This window comes from Phascolarctos cinereus, unplaced genomic scaffold, assembly GCF_003287225.1.
Source record: "Phascolarctos cinereus isolate Bilbo 61053 unplaced genomic scaffold, phaCin_HiC Scaffold_2;HRSCAF=192, whole genome shotgun sequence".
Classification (NCBI taxonomy): Eukaryota; Metazoa; Chordata; class Mammalia; order Diprotodontia; family Phascolarctidae; genus Phascolarctos; species Phascolarctos cinereus.
The window spans coordinates 408,447,683-408,470,295 of record NW_027555625.1 but is presented as its reverse complement, the minus strand read 5'-3'; the positions used below and the strand labels follow the sequence as shown (position 1 = coordinate 408,470,295).

The following is a 22,613-nucleotide window of genomic DNA, read 5'->3' as shown; positions in this document are numbered from 1 at the left end:
TGCCATAACGGGACCTTCTAATTCCAGGGCTTTGTGTCAGGCCCTCTTCTAGTCTTGATTGGATGAGCCCACCAGCTCCGACAGATTTAATTATCTGTACAAAGATGACTCCTAGATCCATATATTCAGCCTTAGTCTCTTCTGAGCTCCAACTACATATCTCAAACTCTTGTAATGGACATTTCAGACTAAATGTTTCATGGATATCTCGAACTCAACACATTCCTAACTTAACTTTTTTATTATCTTTCCTCTAAAACTTGCCTCACCCCTACTCCCAACAGAAACAGCTAAGATACTGCCACCTTTCCAACCACTCAATTTTTCAACTTTGACATCATTCCTGATTCCTCACTCTCTCTCACCTCACATATTCAATCAGTTGCCAAGTCTTTTTTTTTTTACTTCCACAGTATCAATGCCCTTCTGTCTGCTCCCAACACAACCAACCTAGTTAGACCTTCTCTCACAGACAATTGCAAAAGGCTCCTAATTAGTCTCTCTGCCTCACAACTCTCCCCTCTCTAATACATCCTCCACCCTGTTGACAAATCAATTTTCCTAAAGTGCAGGTCTAATCATATTACTCCACTACTTAATAAACTTCAATGGCTCCCCATTGCCCTTACGATTACATATAAGCTCATCTGTTTATATTTTAAAGTCCTTTACAATCTGGCCCCGATCTACTTGCCAACCTTATTCTCTATTACTCCCTCCTTCTCATACTTGTAGGTCCAGCCAAACTGACATTCTTGTTGTTCCTGACTAGGAAACTCCATTTCCTGTCTAGATGCCTTCTACCAACTATCCCTCATGCCTAAAATGTATTCTCACTTGACTCCTACTTCTCAAAATCCCTTGTTTTCCTTTAAAATTCTGCTCAAACAGCACTTTCTACATGGAGCCTTTCCTAATCCACCCAACTGCTAATGTCTTGTCCTCTAAAAATATAACTTATATTCAGTTTGTGTACACACACACACACACACACACAGACATGCTATCTCTCCAGGTGAAAATGTAAGCTCCTTGAACGTAAGGATCATTTCATTTTTTTATTATGGCAGCCTCCTCACCTAACACAAAGCTTGGTACATAGATATTTTCTTTGATATTAGGGAGATGGAGATGATGTTGATAGGAATATTGGAGAAAGGGCTTATTTCTTTTAATTTCAAGTCACCAACCCTTAAATTGTTTAATTGTAGTTTCTGATAAAAATATTTAAGGAATGGAATTCCAAAAATACATATCAAAGAAGGCATCACTTTAAAAATACTAAAATAGATTTCAATCAACAATTCATATAAGTTAATAATAAGAATAGCCAGCATTTCTAATGGAAGCTATGACCATATTAGACATAACTTACACTGAATCATCCTTTCTAGATGATTCTAGCTCAAAATTTCCTTTACTAAAGGCACAAAAACAACAAGCAAGAACTGCTTCAGAATGGGATAGTTAGATGAAGGAGGCAGGGCCACACATCTCATAGTAGAGAGAATAGGAAGTACATGTTAGAGCAGAGCCAGACCATTTTTAGATCTCAGTTAATCTCAAACAAATTGAATGAGATTTCCTTAAGGATATATTATCTCCACCTCTCTCCCACATCTTAAGGTAGAAAACCTGATATCCTGGCATTTTGTAGCAGATGATTCTAGATGTTGTTACATGTAGGGGGGAAAAAAAGGCCACAGGAAAACAGCACAATATAGATTCTCAATTCAGTCTTAATGGCCATAGGTTTGCTTCTGAACTACACACATTACAAATACCTGACAGCAATATGTGTGCATACTTACAAGAGATAGCAGCAAACAGCACAGGTTATCAGCATGGTGATGATCACACTAAAAGAGAAAGAAAGAAAGTCAGTCACATGATAGACAACTGCTAGACTGAACTGTAGCACTTCTATTGCATTGGTTTTGGCCATTTCCAAAAGCCCCAGGACCATGCAGCAGTGCCTGTGTATGTACTGAATACACTGCAGTATGCTACCTAGCTGATCAAGACAGTAGGTACTTAAGTATTAGTAGAAAGATACACAGGGTGTCCTCAAAAATCTTAGTACAGTTTTAACCTACTGAAGTTTTAAGTTATTAAAGCTTTAAACTAGACAAAGACTTTTGAGACACTGTATTAACCAGTGTTCATCTCTAATCCCCTCCTGACTTGGTGAATCTAAATGGATGAGCCAAATGGTTATAACAAAGTGAGTTAACTAACTGAAAATTAAACTATTTCCATTTGCATGGAAAAAAAAATGACAAGGACTGTCAACAGTTAGAACAGAAAGGTAAAAATAATAAGAATAAAAAACCCCGTACTCTCAAAGTCAAAACTTCTTGCCTATGTTCCATTCTCCTTTATTTATCTACGCTTAGATATCCTTAAACATAATATCTAAAACTAAATTAATCCTCTATATCATCCTCTTGCCCTATCCCCCTTCCCATTTCAGAGTACTACAGAATCACAGATTTAGAGCTAGAAGGGACCTTAAAAACAGTCCACCCCCATCCCCTGCATTTTTATAAATAAGGAAAGTGAGGACCAAAGTGACTTGTCTAAGATCATACAAGTAATAATAAGGAGAGGCTCATGTCCTCTGCCTCTAAAGTCAAGGCTCCTTTCATTGTTACATGCTGCCTGTATGTCACCAATATTTTCATTTTCCCTTTTTCCTTCATTTCTGAAATTTAGGAACCAAATTCTGTTGACTGTTCCTATGAAATGTCTTTCAATTCCAGCGCTGCTACTCTATCACCACTACAATTCAGTCAGCCCTCACTGCCTCAGATATAAACTACTGGCGCAATGAGGTGGCACAACAAATAGAGAGCTGGGGCTGGAGTCAAGAGAATCTGGGTTTAAATCTTGCCTCAGATACTTATCAGCTGCGTGACCCTGGGCAACTCACTAAACTTCTGTTGTCTCATCTATAGAATGAGGATCATAATAGTATGCTACCTCCCAGGGTTGTAGTGAGGATCCGATATAGCTGTTATTCTTCCTACCATAAGCCTTTCTAACTTCTAAACCTTCAATCCCTCCAATTCCTCTTATACACTGCCACTACTAACATTTTCTTTTTAACTTTTACTGAGTTCACATACTGGTCACTTCCCAATACAACCCTTCCCCTTGAAACAAAGAAAAACCGTTAAGAGAAATCACCAGAGCCCGTAGCAGAAAACATAAACTATGTTCCACATCTGTATTTCCCCGCTCCCCAGATGTTACATCACTCATTCTCCATATCGATCAGTATGTGTCACCAGAAGATGGCTGTCTTTCGGTACTGTTTTCATTTACATTATTAAATGTACTATCATGCATTTGTTATTCTCTTGGTTCTATGCATATTACTTTGAATCAATTAATAATACGAGTCTTCCCATATTTCTGTGGAAATTTCTACCTGTTTTTTCTTATAGTTCAGTGGAATTAGAGAACCTGGGTTCAAACGCTGTGTACAATGCTTACTACCCATGTGACCTTGGGCGAGTCACTTCCCTGCTCAGGGACTTCAGCTCACTCACGGTGAATTGAGAGGGTTGGACCAGACAGAGTCTGAAGCCCCTTCCTACTCGAGATCGGCGCCACATTTTCCAGCCGTCCTCAATCAATGGGTAGCCGCTTTGCTTCCTGCTTTTTGCCGTCATGAAAAGTGCTACCTCTGATCTTTTCACATCCAGGAGACCTTTCTGTCTGTGACTTCCTGGGGCATGCGCCCAATGGTGGGACTACTGGATTAAAGGGCGTCTAGGAGTACTTCAGCAACTTTTCTCACAGAATTCCAAATCATACATACAGCCTCAGAATACGTCTATTTACAACAGTATCAATGAATGATACATCTTCTCATCTTCCATACTATTTCTATTTTTTCTAAAATCACCTCTGCCCATTTGGAGGTAATAAGTGAAATCTCAGAGCTGCTTTCATCTGTATTTCTCTTCTTTGTAGCCCAAGTGCTCAGCACAATGGCTGGTACACAGCAGGCACTTATTAAATGCTTGCTAACTTGCCTTGGTTGACAGTTTGCAATTCTTCCACCGAAAACTGTTTGTTCATTTCCTTTGACCACTTCTCTACTGAGAAGATTAATCTTTCTAAAATTCCTTTCATCTTGTTAATCCTCTGCTTGGAAACCTTCAGTGGCTTCTCACTGCCCAGAATATAAAATATAAACCCCTTAGCCAAGGATACAAGTCTATCATCTGGTTTTATCCTATTTAATCTCCCACTACTCCCCCCAAACAGCTCTCCCTAGCCTCACTGCCCCACACCCTCCCATTGAATATGTTCATTCCTAACTCCAAATTTTTCTTCATGCTTTCACATCACGTAAAGTACCCTTTCATCAATCCTTCATCTATTTAAATCTCACCATCCTTCAGGGTGCAGTTCAAATCCTATCTTTTCCAAAACATCATTTCAGACTATTGCGGCACACAAGTCTTTTAGAAATTATCTGTATCACTCACTTTGACACATTATCTCCTCCTGGATCTGTTACTTAACTGTTTTATGAACATGTGTATATCTGTGGGCATCTGCCATCTCCCCAACTATATTGCTACAATGTAATCACAACACTCATTTATACAAACATTCTCTTGATAAAGCTTACAAAGTACCTCCTACTAGTCTGTGAGCTATTAATTATGTAAGTATTAATATTTCCTGATTGATCAGTGTTAAGAAACTGAAACTTAGAGAAGTGATGGCCCCAGACACAAACAGGTGTTAGGTATAAAAGTACACATTTGAACCCAATCTTCTAACCATAGATACTGCCCCTCTGGTTCCTGGAGGACAAGGATCCTAGACTTAAATATCATTTGTAACCCCTTCTCTGACTAATAGCGCCAATACTCAAATACTTGTTGAATGAATTAAAATAAGTTATATGTGAGAAGCACATAACATCTAAAAACTCTAAGATTTCTCACAATGATTATTCCCCAGAGTGTGAATAGACAGTTTACAAAAATTTGGAGAGGGGGAGGTATGTCCTCCTCTTGTCTTCTCAACTTCTCAACTATCCTTAGTTGAGGAGGGCTGCCACTATGTCATATTCATTTTTCTATCTCCTCCCTATATCTTACATAGAAGAGACCCTTCATGCAGTGGCAGAGTGGTATATTGCAAAGAATGCGAGGCAAGGATTCAAATCCTGCCTTTGGCATTTATTATGAGAACATAAACAAGTTACTTAACCTCTCTAAACCTCAGTTTCCTCACCTGTAAAACGTGGATACTAACAACTGTAATATCCACATTATAATGCTGTCCTAGAGATAAAATATGATAATGAATGTAAAACACCTGACACATCCAAGAATGCTACAGAAAATGACAATGACTATAGCTCCTGCTCTTTATTAAGTGAATGTGTTCAGTCAGGTTGTGCTCTCTCTAAAAGGTACCTGGAGTTAACTGTAAATCAAGCATTGTCGGGTAGGACAGGGAGGAGACAGTAGAGGGAAGGTGCTATTTTCTGTGTTTGGAAAGGCCTGGGACTATTGACATGGTAGAGGACATAAGATGGTAAAGATAAACTCTATTTCAAAATTGTGCCAAGGGAGAGTCTTAACTTCAGGAAAGAAAAAAACTTTCTTCTTCCCATTTCACACACAGCATGGCTTCCTGCTCCCAAACTAGCAATATCGTTCAGCTATAATGTGGTTTAAACAGGCTTTTGTCGCTTAGCCTCAGGCCCTAACAACCAACATTTATAACACTGTTTCTATAAAAATTCAAGTTTCAAACAAAAGACTTTTCCATGAACCTTTCAAATACAACCCTTTTCTGAGGCTGAGATACAAAACATTCAAATTTAATTTAAAAAAAAGTTTATACTACAAAAGGATTGCCCAGATTATCCACAGGGTTTCTTTAAAGAGTGAGTTAATTAGTACACTTATTAAGTCAACTTACAAAACTTGATTCAAACATATTTTTAAGGGACACATTTATTAGCTAGAGAGGGCATTCTTACATTAATATTCCCCTATTTGAATTGGAGAAATTGAAACTTAAAAATTAGCTGGCTATAGTACCTGTGTTCCTTACACTATGAAGTGTAGAAACCCCATTGGCTTCAACAACTACTATATCCAACTATTACATACAAACAGAATGAAGATTGGCATGGAGAATCAAATTTGGATCTGTAGAATACATCACCAAGTACTAGTCAAATACCTTCATGCAGCTACAGCTGGAAAACTAAGAGGCTAATGTTTGTTTGTCCTGGGTAATCAACCACGTAGTCAATGGCCTCAACTCATAAGGTTCAAGATATTGGGAGCCTGGGGGCAGTTAGGTGGCATAGCGGATAGAGCCCTGAAGTCAGGAGGACCTGAGTTCAAATCCAGCCTCAGACCAAACACTTGACACTTATTAGCTGTGTGACTCTGGGCAAGTCACTTAACCCCAACTGCCTTAAAAAAAAAAAGACATTGGGAGCCTGTTCAAATTAATAAATATTTACTAAGCACCAACTACATGCAAGGGACTGCACTAAGGGTGGACAAATAGCCAATCACCCTAAACACTTGTTTCATTAGGATCATAAAGCAGAGTCAGAGGAGGGAAGGCTGCGAAGAATGGAAAAATGTAAAGCAGTGCTGTCAAACTCAAACAGAGAGCAGGGGTCACAACATCCTACAGAAAGATTCCTGCGGACCACATACTGACTTAGAAAACTGCATGTTAATATTCCCTAATACTAATTTGTGTATATGGACAAAATGCAAACAGTCCTGCCCTTAAGGAGTGGTGGGAGGAACAATTCACTTTACTGGATTTTTATTTATTTTGTTAAACATTTCCCAATTACATTTTAATCTGGTTCTGGATGCACTCCAAAGTGGCGTCCTCATCTGGTGTGCATGTTTCGGTCCCTCTGATGTAGGGCACTAAGAGACAGTAAATCATGAATCATCAGAACAGCAGTAACTCAGGGATAAGAATCTAAATTTTAGAAAATGTAGTGAGAAAAACTCTAGAATTCTTGTATGATAAATTATTAATTGCTGCATTACACCCAACCCTAATACTACGAACTCCAAGTATATCCATACACTTGCAAAAGAAATCTCACATTTTCAAATGCTATCAGATCACTGACTTTGCAAAATTTTGCTTAAGATGTATGTTTTAAACTAAATACTCATAAATACATAACATATTTATCCCAAGTGGTAAGAACTGTTCAGAGACGAGATGTTGATGAAGTAAATATTTTGTGTTTTTAACACTTTTCAGCAGTAAACTTAATACAATCCAATGGATTTATTAAGCACCTACGTATTCGGGTAAAAAGACAAAGAAAAACACTGCCTGTATTGGGGGGGAGAGAACGCAAAAGAATAACTCACTTAACAAATGTTTATTCAGTACCTATTAACTTTCACTGCAGCCTTGGACCAAATGAATGTTTTCAAGATATCAAATACTAAGGGATACTTCAGACAAAGGGTGAGTTATAGTCTTAAGGAACAAATCACATGACCCTGCGCTTACCAGAAATGACTAAAAGCAAATCTAGAGAGCAAGTGAATTAAGTAGACTTTGAAGAAAAAGATCAACTATAAAAAATTCTGGTATAATGAAAAATAAACTACACTGGGAGTACAGAAGTGGGTATAACAGAAAGAAATCTGCACTGAGAATGCAAGGGCCCTGAGACTCAACCTCGGGCTGCAACCAACTTCCTAAAATGTGTAATCTTGGGTTAGACGGCTTCCTTTTATCTGGGCCTCAGTTTCCTCATCTGCAAAATAGGGCCAATAATCAAACACCTACCTCACCAGGGTTGTCGTGAGGCTCAAATGAGATAATAAAGTACTTAGCACAGTGCCTGGCACACGGTCAACACTACATAAATATTAGTTATGAAGATGACAATTATTCTTCAACATGAATACACGGTGATTTTGGGAGGAGGATGGGCACAGGTAGCTGGGCCAACAGGCTGAACTGAAAGCCCTTTCCAGCTCTAAAACTAACTTGATCTAGTGCCCTCAACTAATCACAAGGCCACGTTTCGAAAAAGGAACATTACCCTTCAATATCTGTTAAAGGACACTGGAGGGTTTCAAAAGAACACCTCGAAGCCACGGATCTAACACCGGGCCTTCAGTCTGGGAGACCTGGGGCACGTAAGAGGCTCAGGTCTCGGTTTCGTCATCTGTAAAGCAAACCCGCTGGACTCGCTCAATCCTAAGACCCCACGGACCAATTACTGCCCCCCCCCGCCCCCCGTAGGGCAGGGCCTCGAAGCGTCCGGGGGCAGCCAGGCGATCGGCCAAGGGCTCCAGTAACTCAGCCCGGACGAGGCACCCATGAAGTAACTGCAGGCGAAAAAGCAGACGGCGTTCCCGATTTCCTCCGATCTTTTAAAAGCCCCCTCCAAGGTTCACGCAAACCAGCCCACTTGGGGGGGTGTCGGGTCCGACGATCCGAGTCACCCCCCGGCCCCGGACACAGCCGAAGGAGAAGCCAAGCCTCACCCCGGGCCCGGGTTTGCGATGCAAGGCGGGGGAAGGGCGGCCAAAGGGCTCCTCGGTCGGCCCGACCCTCGGCCCTGCTCTCCTGAGCAACCGCTACGCTTCGCGGCCCCCGCAGGCCTTGCGCCCCCGGCCGCCGCCCAGGCTCCGCGGCTTCCCAGCCCCGGAAGAGGTGCCTGGCACACAGTAGGCGCTTAATAGAAGGACGCAGGCTAAAGGTTCATTGACTGACACCGGCCCCACGCGGAAGCCCGGGGCCTCGGCCGGCCCACCTCGCCCTCGCCTTCGCCCCCCGGGCACTTACCCTCGATTGGGGCCTTTGGGGATAAAGCAGGGCACAAAGAAGCCGACGACCCCCCAGAACACGCTCATCACAATGATGGGGACCATAAGGCCTGGGTACGCCATGGCTGCCACCGTCCTTCCCCAGGCCGGCTCCCCGCACCGGAATCGCGGCGGGCCCAACCGGGAAGTTCAACAAAGAACCCCGTGACCGGGCGAGGCCCAGCCCCCTTCCTTAGGTGCGCACGCGCACGCCGGGCAATCCCCGCCCCTTCCACGAGACGTGGGCGGGGCTCGTGGCCGACTTTGTAGGGGCGCAGTCTGATTTTTGCCCCCAGCTGGTCAACCTCCGGAACTGCAACCTTGACGCTGTGTTCCAACTGAAGAGGTGGGTGGAGGAGGGAGGAAGGGGGAGAGGGGGAGAGAGGGAGAGAGAGGGAGAGAGAGAGAGAGAGAGAGAGAGAGGGGGAGAGAGGGGGAGAGAGAAAGAGAGAGAGAGAGAGTGTGTGTGTGTGTGTGTGTGTGTGTGTGTGTAAAGGTATCAATAGTCACATAAAAAAATGTTCTAAATCACTAGTGCTTAGAGCAATGCAAATTAAAACTCTGAGGTACCACCCCACACCTACAGATGTTTTAAGATGCTATTAATTTTGACTAATAAAATTTGATGCCCATTCAATGTTTACAACTTCCACACCTAATTACCCACTTATCTTTGCCTTGAAATCATTCCTAACTGCTACTGTTTCTTCTTTTAATTTTCATGGAGGAGAGAAACTTGCCTTCATTCGTTCAAAAAGCATTTATTAAGTGCGTGCCATGTCATGCCGGGCACCACGTAAGCCCTAGGGATACAAACTCAAAAGTGAAAAATCAGTCTTCAAGAAGCTTACATTTGGGAAAGGGGGGAGATACATACTCAGATGACTAAACACAATTATGTGGTGGGAAAGGTAACGAGGGAATCAGCAAAGGCTTTCTGAAGGTGGCCTTTGAGCTGAGCTTTGAAGGGAGCTAGCTAGAAGTTCCACAAAAGTACAGATGGTAAAGGAGCTCATTCTAAGTCGGGGAACCAGCTAGTGTACAAAGGTATAGAGATGTGAGATGGGGTAGCTATCGCGTGTGAGGAACACCAAACAGACCAGTCTGTCTATACAGAGGAGTATGGGAAGTGGAGTAATACATAACAATGTTGAAAAGGCAGGGTAGGTGCCCAATTGCTAAATGGTCAAAGGATGTGAACAAGCAGTTCTCAGATGAAGAAATTAAAGCCATCTTTAGTCATATGAAAAAATGTTCTAAATCACTATTGATTAGAGAAATGCAAATCAAAACTACTCTGAGGTACCACATCACACCTATCAGATTGGCTAACATGATGAAACAGGAAAATTATAAATGCTGGAGATGTGGGAAAATTGGAACACTAATGCATTGTTGGTGGAGTTGTGAACTGATCCAACCATTCTGGAGGCCAATTTGGAACTATGCCCAAAGGTCTATAAAAACATGCCATACCCTTTGTCCTGGCAATACTATGTCTAGGTCTGTGTCCCAAAGAGATCATACAAATGGGAAAAGGACCTACATATACAAAAATATTTATAACAGCTCTTTTTGTGGTGACAAAGAATTGGAAATTGAGGGGATGCCCATCACTTGGGGAATGGCTGAATAAGCTGTGGCATGTGAATGTAATGGAATACTACTGTGCTATAAGAAATGATGAGCAGGCTATTTTTCAGAAAAACCTGGAAAGACTTAATGAACTGATGCTGAGTGAAGTGAGCAGAAGCAGCAGCAGCAGATTGTACACAGTGACAGCCACACTGTGTAATGACTAACTTTGACAGACTTCTCTCTTTTTAGCAATGCAAGGATCTAAGACAACTCCAGAAGACTCACGCTGGAAAGTGCTGTCCACATCCAGAGAAAGAACTACGGAGTCTCAATGCAGACGGAAGCATATTATTGCTCTCCCTTTTTCTGTTTCTTCTTTCTCATGGTTTCTCCCATTGGTCCTAATTCTTCTTTAGATGACTAATGTGAAAATGGGCTTAATATGAATATATATGTAGAACCTATATCAAATTGCATGCTGTCTTTGGGTGGGGGGAGAGGGGAGCCATCACAGTTTTACTGAGTTGGGGAGTGATGTTTGCAGACCTGCATTTTAGGAATAGGAGACGGATGTGAGAGATGCCAGGAAGGAAGGCAGAAGCAGTAAGACTTGGCAAACGATTAGACCTGGGAAGTGTATGAGAGCAAAGAGGCGAGGATAACCCCTAGATTAGGAAACTAAATAAGGGCTGTTAGGGAGACTAAATTTAAGGGGGAAGAAAATCAATTCTCTTTTTTGAAATTTTAAGTTTGAGATGCCTTTGGAACATCCTGCTGTCCTGCAGATAATGGATGTGGGGCTCAGGCTCAGGAGGTGTAGATTTGGGAGTCATCTGCATCCCACAGGAGCTCTCCAAGAGAGAATGTAGAAAGTGAGAAGGCAGCTCAGGGCAGAGCCCTGGGATACACACATTAATCAGGGAGTGGGAAAAGAAGGATATTTCTGTAAAGGAGACCCAGAAGGATTGTCAGGAAGAAAACAACAGAACAGTGTCATGGAAACCCAGGGAGAAAATGTTTAGAAGAAAGAAATGGTAAACATTCCACAAAGAAGTCAAGAAGGATGAGGACTGAGAAAAAGAAAAGATTGGATTTAACAACATGGGGATCATTTGTGACTATACAGAAGACCTCTTTCTAGGAGTCTGGCTGTGAAAAGGAGAGATAAGAGACTTTTTCCTTGAGGGAACTGTAGAGTTGAATGAAAAAAAAATCTGCTAACAGCAAGGAGAAAAAGTGGCAGCTAGGTAGTACAGTGACTAGAACACCAGCCCTGGAGTCAGGAGGGCCCGAGTTGAAATCCACACAAGCTGTGTGACCCCGGGCAAGTCATTTAACCTTCACTGCCTCAAAAACAACAAAAACAATGGCAAAGAGAAAGTCCACCTCTTCCTCTTAGGCTGGAACAAATGAAAGAATGAAGCTGAGGTGACCTGAAATGATTACTTGGGGGTGAGAGATCTTGAAATATGGCTTCAATTTTTTTTTTTTGGTGATACATGAGTTAAGGCTGTTATTAAGGAAGGGGGCTGGAGTGGTACCGGTGTTTCGAGGAGAAAAGAACAGTTGCTTTGGGGAATGCAAGAGAAAGTTAACCACAGAAAATAGGAGGATTGGCATGCAGCATTCAATGCCCGATTAAGATCAGATAATATAAATCTGCAGCAAACCCCAGCAGGCTAGCTTTGTGACATCCTCCTGCTTCATTCGACAGCACTGGTGAGTAGGAACGGAGAAAATGGATGATGTAAGTCATCAGAGAGCTGGGGTTTGGTAGAGAGAAATACAGCCACAGGACAATGGAATCAAGGATTAGAGGGCAGGGGACAGTGGAAAGTTGGCCTAATTAGGTATAAAGTTAAGATTTTGAAGGGCAGAAAAGTAAACAGAACACGCTGATTGCGGGGGAGGGCAGGGAAGGCAGGGAAGGCTACTGTGATTTCTAAGATGACCTCTAAGGTCCCTTCCAGCTCTAAGGTCTCTTGTAAAGTATTTATTTGCTTGAAACTGTGGCCCCTACAATAAGACTATGAGATTTGGTCTCAAATAGGAAGGAGATAAGCATTTACATAGAAACGACTACGTGCCAGGCACTATGATGGGTGCTTTACAAATGCTATCTCATTTGAGCCTCATAACAGTCCTGGGAAGTTGGTGCTATTATTATCCCCATTTTACAGATGAGAAAACTGACCTGCCCAGCATCACATATTTGAAGTTGGCTTTGATCTCGGGTCAGTCCTAATTTTAGGGCTAGCACTCTATCTGCTCCACTACTTAGCCACCCCTAGTATCTATACAGAACTTAAGGAGACAGGACATTCAACAAGTGTGTGAAATTCACATAATATAATCTGCCACTATGTAGGCTACAATCCTGAGCAAGTCATCTGACCCGTGTTCTAAATAACTGTCTTAACTATAAACGTTGTCGATCTCTATAGGTAGAGAATATTTTTTCACTAGGACTTCCTTCCACTGATGAACTCACAGGTCCAAACCTAAAAATTAAATTAAAAAATGCAACAAAGTTTCTTTACTATTGCTATAGTTTCCTCCCATAATCCTTCAGGATTAGGAGGATAGTTTAATCTCCTATAGGCAGTAACAATAAGGAGTCATTAAGTTTTTGAGCAGATGGTCCTCCCTGTGCATTAGAAATCTGGCAGCTAAGCAGGCAAAGATGGTCAGGCAGACGACAATTAAGAGTCAGAATGATATGAAACATCATTTGGCCAAGTGCTAAATGGAGGATGAACTCGGTGATTTCTAACCTACTTGGTCTTCTCTCTTTTCTAAACTGTCATACTTTCTATACTCAGGATCATAAGACCACAGACATAAAGCTGAAAGGGATCTGAGACACTTAATCCAACCTCCTCATTCTGAAGATGAGGAAACTGAGGACCTGAGAGATTAAATTATTCAGTTAAGATCACAAAACTGTTAAATGGTCGGGTCAAGATTCAAACCCAGGTCCTGAGTCTATATCCCCTGATATCCAATTAGGGAGAAGCAATTCCCTCCCTCCCTCCCAAAATAGTCTTGACATTTTCTCTTAAGGTCTCTAATTTGTGCTCTTAACTCTTGCCTTATCCCACCACACTGTTCATTATCTAAGAAGTTCCTTGAGTGATGAATGCTGACTTTGAGAAGTAAAGGTCAAGAAGTGAAGACACCTGGATTTTTCCTCATTGATTCTGTTTCACAGTTAGTGACATGCTGAAAATATTTATCTATTCCTTATAAACCTTGGACATGAATAAACAAGGTTGGACTTGTAATAGTAGGTGCTTGGAATATATTTGTTGAATTTGTGGCTAAGTGAATCAGAAACAATTACTCGAGCTGTACATTTAAAAATATTTTTTGGTGGGCAGGGGAAGTTATGTCAATAAGGTTCAGGAATACTGTCATTGCAGATGGCCCAAAGATTAAACAGGTCTACATTTTCTTGTCCTGGACTGGCCAATAGCTCCCTCTATCAGTCAGTCAATACAATTTTATTTCCACTCAACAACTGAAACCTATTTATAAGAAAATTCCTCAAAGATAAAAATACAGAATACTCCCTGCACTTGATTTGGCTTGAACAGCTACAACAAACCTACATAAAATGACCAGAGACACTTAAGAGGATCCCCTAACAGAACAACGTAAATGAAAATCCCGAACTACTCATTTCCAGTATTCACCTTTGAGAATGAAGGTGTCCGTGTGCCCATGTTCTGGGTACACAGGAAAGTCAGACAAGCAGAAGTCTAACATCGGCAAATAACACCTCTTCTACTGTCAGCCTTAAGCTATTAAAGCAAGAGTCCAAGCTCAAAAGAATTCACCACTTCATTGATTCATAGAATGTTACGAGATGGAAGAGTTAACTCAATTAATCCGGACACCAGGGATATAGAAAGGCAAAAAAAAATTAGTCCCTACCTTCAAGGAGCTTACATTCTTGAGGGTGTGGGAGTGGAAAACACACACACACACGACAGACAAATACACACAAAATCATTTTTAGGGATGGGAATATTAGCCACTGGGGAGATCAGGAAAAGGCTTCATGTACGAAGTAGCACTTCAGCTCTCAAGTGGACCATGTCATCTGGCCAGATGGCAAATGTGTTGTCCTCCTGGCAGAGGGTAGTCTACTTAACCTGAACATCCATTCTGAAGCTGGGTTAGTATGAAATTTGATTTTATACATCTGGAGCCTGGAAGCAAGACACTGGATGATGACGGTCCAAGGCAAAGATTCACATTACCCAAAAAAGAATTCCTGGCTGAACTCAGATAATATGAAAACCTATTTCCTCTGCTAATAATTAGAAAACCAGGTAAACATTTTACCAGGTTAATGTTTTCCACACAAAAATTAGACAATACTCATCTTGATTTCTATTTCTGAGTCTTTCTTATGAAAACCCATTCAAGCTTTGGGTGGACAGCTCCCAATTAGACAGGAACTCTTTGCAGATACAGTCAACTTTTCTGACTTCTCCACCGTGACCCTAGTAAACTCATCACTGGAAAATCTTATTCTGCAAACATCCAATCAGCCTTGTTACTCATAGCTCATCAACACCCTCTGCCCTTCTCCTGCACAGGTCAGACATCTCAGTTCTCACCTGGATGCACTCATCCTGAATTTCTTTGACTTCTCCACCCTTCCATATGTCTACTCCCCAACTCACTTTTCAGCTATCTTTTGTGTACTCTTCCACTAGATTGTAAGCTGCTTAAGGGCCTGTACTTTCATATTTTGATCCCCAGTGCACTTACTGTAGTAGGCACTTTATCAAGGTTTGCTGACAATTGACTGAGATGGACCCATGGTAATATGCTCTCACTACATTATATGACTGAAATGATTTCAACATTCATTCTCTCAAGGACAAATATTACTATGCCTAGGTTACAGACTAGAAAACAGAGTTGGAAAGACTGACCTGCTATTGTCAACACACTATTACATGGAGAAGTTTGGACTATAATCCAAATCTTATGACCTTTTCTTTGCTACTTAGCTGTTCCATGCTTTGAAAAAGACATGTAAATGGAATATTGTTCAAATAAACCAAATGACACTGGAAGAGTGGAACAAGTAGAAGGAACTTTAAAAGGAAACAAATTTCATTTGCTTGCAATCTGAGGAAATTCCATTTTTTTACCCAGGAAATCATAAGCCAAAATTGTAAAAGGATTTAGGTAACCCCGTGTCAATAATAAACCAAGAGAAGAAAAACAGCATCTACCTACGCAGATACATGTTGACAATGCTTTCCCAAAGAGTACACATAACACTTATGCTTAATTTTTATTTTTAATTACAACTGTGTAACAGACCATTTTATTCTTGCATCTTTTCAATGGTTTCTTCTTTATATTTGCCCTTCTCCTTTCCAACTTGTCGGGATTTGGCTTTACCGTTCAAGTATCTTTTTGCGATCTTTATCCAGTTTTAGTCTGGTGATAACGACCTGTTAAAAAAAAATCAGAAAACAATTATTCCTTCAATTTAAGACAAAATTCACATCAGCAATGACATATTAGAAAATGCTTCTATAGCCTCTCTCACAGGGACTGTAGATACTGTTACTCTCTTTAAAAGAGAATACAATCTCGAATGATTGCTGTTTACTGTCATTCTGGAAAGACAGTTAATTGTGACATCTGTAAAGAGACCATGAGAGGACACAGAGAAAGGATACAGAGAACTTCTTTCCTAAATAATTTTAACTCTTATGTGGTAAAAAACACATTATGATGGAAATTCTTGATGAGAGACTTTATCCTGAGAGCTGAGCGGTGTAACTGGGACTCCAGAACTAACCAGCAGCCCCCCAGTAACTGGCTGTGTTCTCACAGCCGACACTATAATTATCTGCATTCTTGTTTTACTGTTGTCACACTGTGAATAAGACCTAGAACCAGTAACTTCCATGTTTAAGCCTAGGAGATGACAAGGTTTGATGGACAAGTTTATGGGGGGAAAAAAGACATTTCTCAATTTAATAAATAGGTAGGGTCTCAAAGCTAATTGGCTAATTAGTATGACACAGTTGTAATAATTAATAAGGAAATAGCAGCACATATCCCTGGACTGCCTTAGAACCTGAGATAAGAATGAAGAAGAGAATGAATCAGAAGCAGGGAAAGGGGACCACCCTAGGTCGCCTGCACTGAGGGTTGTCAGCTCTGAAATCCTGCCATGTTCAATATGAGTTTCTAATTGGGATGAGGGAGGAGAAGAAGGTGAGAGGAAGGAGCAGCAGAGTGGTGTCCTGGACAGAGAACTGGTCTGAGAGTGAGGAAAACGTAGGCATTGAGATAGCACAGTGGATAGTGTGATAGGCCTGGAGTCAGGAAGACCTCAATTCAAACCTGGCCTCAAACTAGTGGTGTGACTTTGGGCAAATCACTTAACCTATGTTAGTTATTATTACAACCTGGGTTCAAGTCATGCCTCTGCCATACCAGCTATGTGACCATGAAGGCAAGGCATTTCCTTTCTCTACTCTCCAGGAAGCTCTCTAAAACCTTATATTACCAAGCTGCTGATGCACACTGTGGGGAGAATGCCTCACACTGAGATCACAGAGTCGGACAAAAATAAGAGGCACCGAAAAATAATCTGTCTGAAACACAGGATTCAAAAATTTTAATTGAGGTCTAGTGCCTAACTTGATTCATTTTCTCAAAATGTTAACGTCCCTCGTAACCCATGCCTTAGGGTATGAATAAGGACAGCATGGCAAGCCAATAGCTAAGTCCTTTTGTAGTAAATTACAAACTAGGAAACATCTTCTATTCCACCATGCTAAACAAAATTACTGTTGCACAATTGTCCCTTCTCTAGTTACTCCTCCACTCCCACACTAATTGTCTCTCCATTCTGAAAGAAAAACAAGAGTCTACAGCGGCCTCAGGTTCAGTACGCTTTTTTAAAATTAGAATAATGAAAGCAACAAAACACTGATCTTGTAATTAAGCAGAATCAGACTGACGTAGAAGACATCTTAGATGTTATATCATTTAATCCAAAGTTCAGAGAGGACTTGCCCAAAGTCACACAAGTTTGTGGCAGAACAAATACTAAAATTTTTGTGTTGCTTGTATCACCATGATTCTAGTCACTCATAAGTAATCTCTGCCTCCTCCAACACGCTATTAATTTCCTTGTCTACCAGTCCAGCTCTCTTTCAATTACAGCAGACCGCTCCCCTTCATGGCCTCTCAGAGTAGATGCCCTCCCACCCGCCAGTGAGGCCCAGGAATTCTGCGACTAGTATCTTCCAAGAATGCTGCAGGTCTAGAAATCAAATACTTTCACTCCAGTCTCAAATCCAGTGGTCTCCTGGCCCACGTTTCCAAATGTTTATTTGGACTTGCCACCCCTATGTCCCACCAAAGCATCAAACTCAATACATTCAAAACTGAATTCATCATCTTGGCCCTCTCTTGCCTTTAACTGGCTCCTCTACAATCTCTCTCATCTGTCCCCTACTTTCTCTTCCTACCACCTTCACCATCTTTCAGGACTTTCTTACCTCAACCATGACAATCTCATCCTAGGAAAATGGTTAACTATAACTCAACTGACAGGTGATGTGATGTAATTATCCCCTACTTTTGTGTACGAGTATTTTACAGTGAATAACTACTTCCACAATCACATGATACAAAAACTCTGAGATATACAGGGAGTACTACTAGCCCTCATTTCGTAAATGAGGTAGATACATATTAAATGGCCTGGTCCAGGTCAGAGGTGGGTCTAGGACTCAGGCTAACTGGAACTAGGAATACTACCACTGCATACCTATTCTCAAAGACACAAAACCCAAACTGTGTCTTGGAGAACAGAACTCGTACTTCCAATCTCATGGTCCCAACCTTAAGTACTGTGCCAGATAATAAACTGTTCTATTAGCAAAAAGTCTGAGAATGACACCTTTACAGGGACCAAAACTTTAGACAGGAATAATCATGCCACAATTATTGTTACCAGCTACCTAAATCATACCTTACTAGGGTGAACGCCCACATGGACAGTTGTGCCATTGGCTTTCTCACGCTGCACACGCTCAATATAGATGACGTATTTTTTTCTGTAAACCTGGACTACCTTGCCAATTTGCTGACCTTTGTAGTGTCCACGAACCACCTGTAAACAAAATAAGAAAAAACTCTCATCAATTTCTAATGTATTTAAATCATGATGGTAAGATTAATTATTTCATTTTAATAAAACCTAAGTTGGGAATCTAATCAAAATCTGAAATTTTTATTCCCTAATAAATAAGGTGTAAGAACAGGAAATATAATATGAAAAAAAAAGCATATTTCCAGCCACTAATCTCAGGCAGTAAAATCTGCAACTCTTTGGTTTAAATTTGGTTTGTCATTCAGGTTTGAAAAAACAACCAGTTTTATTCGATTTACTCAGAATCTATTCAGTAGATATTCCTCTTGAAGTGAATGGAAAAGAATTCCTTGGACTCAGTTTCTGTCTCGACACTATGCAAAAGCATAGTAAGAGGTCCAACTAGACACTAAGCAACTTGAAGGATAATGTCTTATTTGCTTTGCATCCTCCTATAGCTGCGTGCTCTGCTCACTACTAAGGAACAGAAGAAAATGCAGCATGGAATGTGATTGCAAGACACAAAAGAAAGGCTACTTGTTTTACGACATTACTGCCAAGTACAAAGGCTATCACCAACCTACCATGATGCCTCACTGTCTGCCACAAGCTTTTCCCAGTCCATCCTCTCCTTGTCACGGATCTTTCTAAAGCACAGATTTACCCTTCTCCCAGCCAAGAAATTCTAGTGGCTCCCTATTACCTCCAGGATCAAATACAAAATCCGGTCTGGCAATCAAAGCCCTTCATAACTTTCTCCCCCCCCCCAGTCTTCTCATCATCCCCTCTACACCTACAAATCAACCCGGTGCCGGTGGCTTCCTTGCCGTTCCTCTGATTCTCCAAACTCCAGGCACTTTCAACGGCTTTACGACACGTACGGAATGCTCTCGCCTCCTGCATTTCTTTCTACAAGAAGCCGTTTCTCTGTTGACTCTTTGCACTTTATCTCATATGTATCTTTTTGCACATAGCTGTTTGCGTGCTGCTTCCCCCATCAGACTGTGAGCTCTCTGACTTTCACCCTTCTCTGTGTCCCCAGTGTTTAGCACAGAGCCTGGAACATAGCAGGAACTTCATAAATGCTTACTGACTGACTCTGGGTTCTCAATGCTATGGCAGAACCCACGCAAACTCTGGCCCGTCCCACCAAGCTGAAGAGGTTTCAAGCGATGGATTCTGCGCATCAACCAAGGCCCCTTCCACCTAATCTGAAGAGGCCCTCACCAAAGCCTGGCCGCAGTAACTCAAGGCACAGTGGAAGGCTTATCACTGGTAAATGTCCTCTTGAAGCACTGAAGCCGGGAAGACTGTTTACACTGACTGTGCCATCTACAGAATCGTTTCGCAGGTTGAAAAGCAGCTGCGCCTCCTTCAGAAGCACACAGGACAGGGGACTTTTCAAAGAAATCTAAACATAAGAGGCCACCGTCAACGAGAATCAAGTCTGCAAACTTAACGTACCGACCATTTTCAAAAGCCAAGTTCATAAAGGACTTACAGGAACACAGAGCACCTGAAACATATTCTTCCACTTGCAACAAGGGCAGGCCGCCGCTCGCTCTTAGCTTCAACGTCTGAACCAGTTCACAAAGGGCCCTGAACCCGCACCAGCCCCCCGCCCCCGGCCACTGGTCTGAACGCGTCCAGGCCGCTTCATTCCACCTTCTCCCTGCGGCCGCCGGCCAGGTCTGGATCCAAGCGTCCTCCGGCAGACAGCTCATCATTCTAACGTTCCCATCTGCCTATTAGTCTCACATCGCATCACACAACCTAATTTCGTAATTTGTCATTGCGTTCCACAACGTTTACAACAGAATACCCGCCATCACGTGGCGCACCTCGGGACCGCGGGGACGCTGCGCGGCGCGATCACGCACGACCACCGGAGCCCCGCACCTGCACCTCGTCGTCCTTGCGGACGGGCATCGAGCGCACGTCGTACTTCTGCCTCAGCTCCTTGGCCAGCGGCGACGACGTGAGCTTGCGCCGGACGTGCGAGGGCGCGTGGAAGTGCCGCTCGCGGTTCTTGCCGCGGTCCGAGGTCACGAACGGATTGACCTTCATTGTGCATGAACAGGGGCGGGAGGGCGAAAGGAGGGAAAGAGACACTCGCGTCTGCGGCTCTTCGAGGTTCCCCGACCGCCCCGGGGAGCAGCCGGGAAGGAGCCGGCCGCAAGGCCTCGGCCCCGGGCGGGGGGGCTGCATCTCCCCCGGCGCCGACGGCGGGGCGCCCCTCCCCCCTCCCCCTCCCCCTCGCGAGAGGGGCAAGAGGCGGCCGGAGGTACGGGGAAAGACGGACACTCACCGAGCGGGGCCGCCGGGAAAGAGACACGTGCGCCGCCCGGGACCGGAAAGCTGGCCTCCTCTACATCCGGCGGCGCGGAGGAAAGAAGGGCCAAGGCCCCCGACATCCGGCGGCCCCGGCGCGAGCGCGCCACCGCGTGGCTGCCTGGAGCCACTGCAGCTCTGGAGGCCCTCCGAGGCGTCTGCCCAGCGAGGCAGTGCGCGCGCGCGCGGGTCTGTCAGAGTTGTCAGCGCGACCACTTTTTTAAATAAAAAGAACCCTTCCTGATCACGTGGTGAATAAAAGGTGGGGTCAGAGGAAGCCCGAGGAGCCACAAGGTTCGCATTCTGATTTTGAAGTTTGCGGTCGGTGTGACACCCCCCCCCCCCCCCCCCCCCCGCCGCCTCAGGTCCACATGGATAAAATGAGGTCAGGTTAGATGTCCTCCGAGGTCCTGTCCCTCGATAACAGCTAACATTTATTAAGTGCCTACTGCGTGTCCTAAGCACCTTACGACAGGACAGCCCTGGGAAATAGTTGCTGTTATTATTCCATTTTGCAGCTGAGGAAACTGAGGCAACCAGCGGTTAGTTAAGCGACTTGCCCAGGGTCACACAGCTAATTAAGGTGCTTGTTATCCCCATTTTCAGTCCTGTCGGACTCTGCTTGACCATCTGGGGTTTCCTTGGCAGAGATACTGGAGTGGTTGGCCATTTCTTTCTCCAGCTCATTTTGCAGATGAGGAAACTGAGGCAAACAGGGTTAAATGACTTGCCCAGGGTCAGGGCCAGGAAGGTCTGAGGCCGGATTTAAATTTGGGGAAGATGAGGCCTGACTCCAGGCCTGATGTTGTATCCACTGCGCCACCTAGCTGCCCAATTATATATCATTTAAAATTAAAACTGATAGATTTAAAAATCATTAAAATAGCAATAATAAACCCATAGAGTTAACATAACACATTTGATGGAAAATAACTACATTTCCAAAAAAGTTCAGTGATGAGTGTCATTGTTTTAAATGTTTTTGCAAATCTCTTTGATGTCCAGTGCTGGCACGTACTAAGTCCTCAGTAAATGTTGACTGATTATTGATTGGTGTCTGACAATAGAAGACGGCTGGATTCTTGTATCTCTTTCTGCATTCAGTCTGTTGGAAAAGTGAATGAAGGAAAAGCAGGTGTGTTTGGATAGGTAAATAACATCTTAGTAGTGTTAGGATGGCAGTTTTGACCTCCTGGTCACGCCCCCTGAAAGGGCTGCCAGGAACCCTCGATCTCACTGCGAGAGCCGCTGGTCTGCGGGGATACACGGATGTCAACGAGGACCGGACAAGATCGGGGAGCAGTCAATACAATGTAATGAGACGGCGTTTTCCCTGTAACGAAAAGTGCCTGAAGGGATCAGGGAAGTAAATAATGTTGGGAATGACTGAACGATTTGGACGGCTATTTACATCGTTGAGTGTTAGGCGAAAGGACACTGACTAGCCTAGCCGCCAGGGAGTTCAGTTGTTGAGTCCTTTTCAGTTGTGTCTGACTCTTCCTGACCCCATGTGGGGCTTTCTTGGCCAAGATTGCCATTTCCTTCTCCAGCTAATTTTAGATTTGAAGAAATCGAGGCATACGTGGTTAAGTGACTTGCCCAGGGTTACATAGCTAGTAAGTTTCTGAGGCCAGATTTGAGCTCAGAAAGACGGAGTCTTCTGGATTCCAGGTTTGACGCTCTAAGTGGCTGTGCCACCT

General features: G+C 42.9%; 2 protein-coding genes across 2 annotated transcripts in view; both read right to left on the bottom strand.

The window, feature by feature from the left end:
- Nucleotides 1–9,025, bottom strand: part of ATP6V0E1 (ATPase H+ transporting V0 subunit e1) — a 42,995-nt gene extending 33,970 nt beyond the window's left edge. The window contains exons 1-2 of the mRNA XM_020969171.2: nucleotides 8,839–9,025; nucleotides 1,812–1,859 (exon numbers count right to left, since the gene is read on the bottom strand). Coding sequence (XP_020824830.1) covers nucleotides 1,812–1,859; nucleotides 8,839–8,942 — 152 coding nt within the window. The 5' untranslated portion in view covers nucleotides 8,943–9,025. The remainder of the gene's footprint in view (nucleotides 1–1,811; nucleotides 1,860–8,838) is intronic.
- A 6,715-nt stretch (nucleotides 9,026–15,740) lies between these two features.
- Nucleotides 15,741–21,076, bottom strand: RPL26L1 (ribosomal protein L26 like 1). The gene is made up of 4 exons (XM_020969170.2): nucleotides 20,891–21,076; nucleotides 20,482–20,654; nucleotides 18,463–18,603; nucleotides 15,741–15,916 (listed from the first exon to the last, which is right to left on the bottom strand). The coding sequence occupies exons 1-4, from the start codon at nucleotides 20,994–20,996 to the stop codon at nucleotides 15,860–15,862; spliced, it is 477 nt and encodes a 158-aa protein (XP_020824829.2). The 5' UTR covers nucleotides 20,997–21,076; the 3' UTR covers nucleotides 15,741–15,859.
- Nucleotides 21,077–22,613: the final 1,537 nt, after the last annotated feature.

What these genes read in the sequence shown, in the direction of transcription:
- RPL26L1 (XM_020969170.2), bottom strand. Translation starts at nt 20,996, where the DNA reads ATGTCGGGGGCCTTGGCCCTTCTTTCCTCCGCGCCGCCGGATGTAGAG. An exon ending in TTTCCCGGCGGCCCCGCTCG is followed by an intron (nt 20,655 to 20,890) that starts GTGAGTGTCCGT and finishes GCCCCTGTTCAT; the next exon opens with GCACAATGAAGGTCAATCCG. An exon ending in TGGGCGTTCACCCTAGTAAG is followed by an intron (nt 15,917 to 18,462) that starts GTATGATTTAGG and finishes TTTTTTTAACAG; the next exon opens with GTCGTTATCACCAGACTAAA.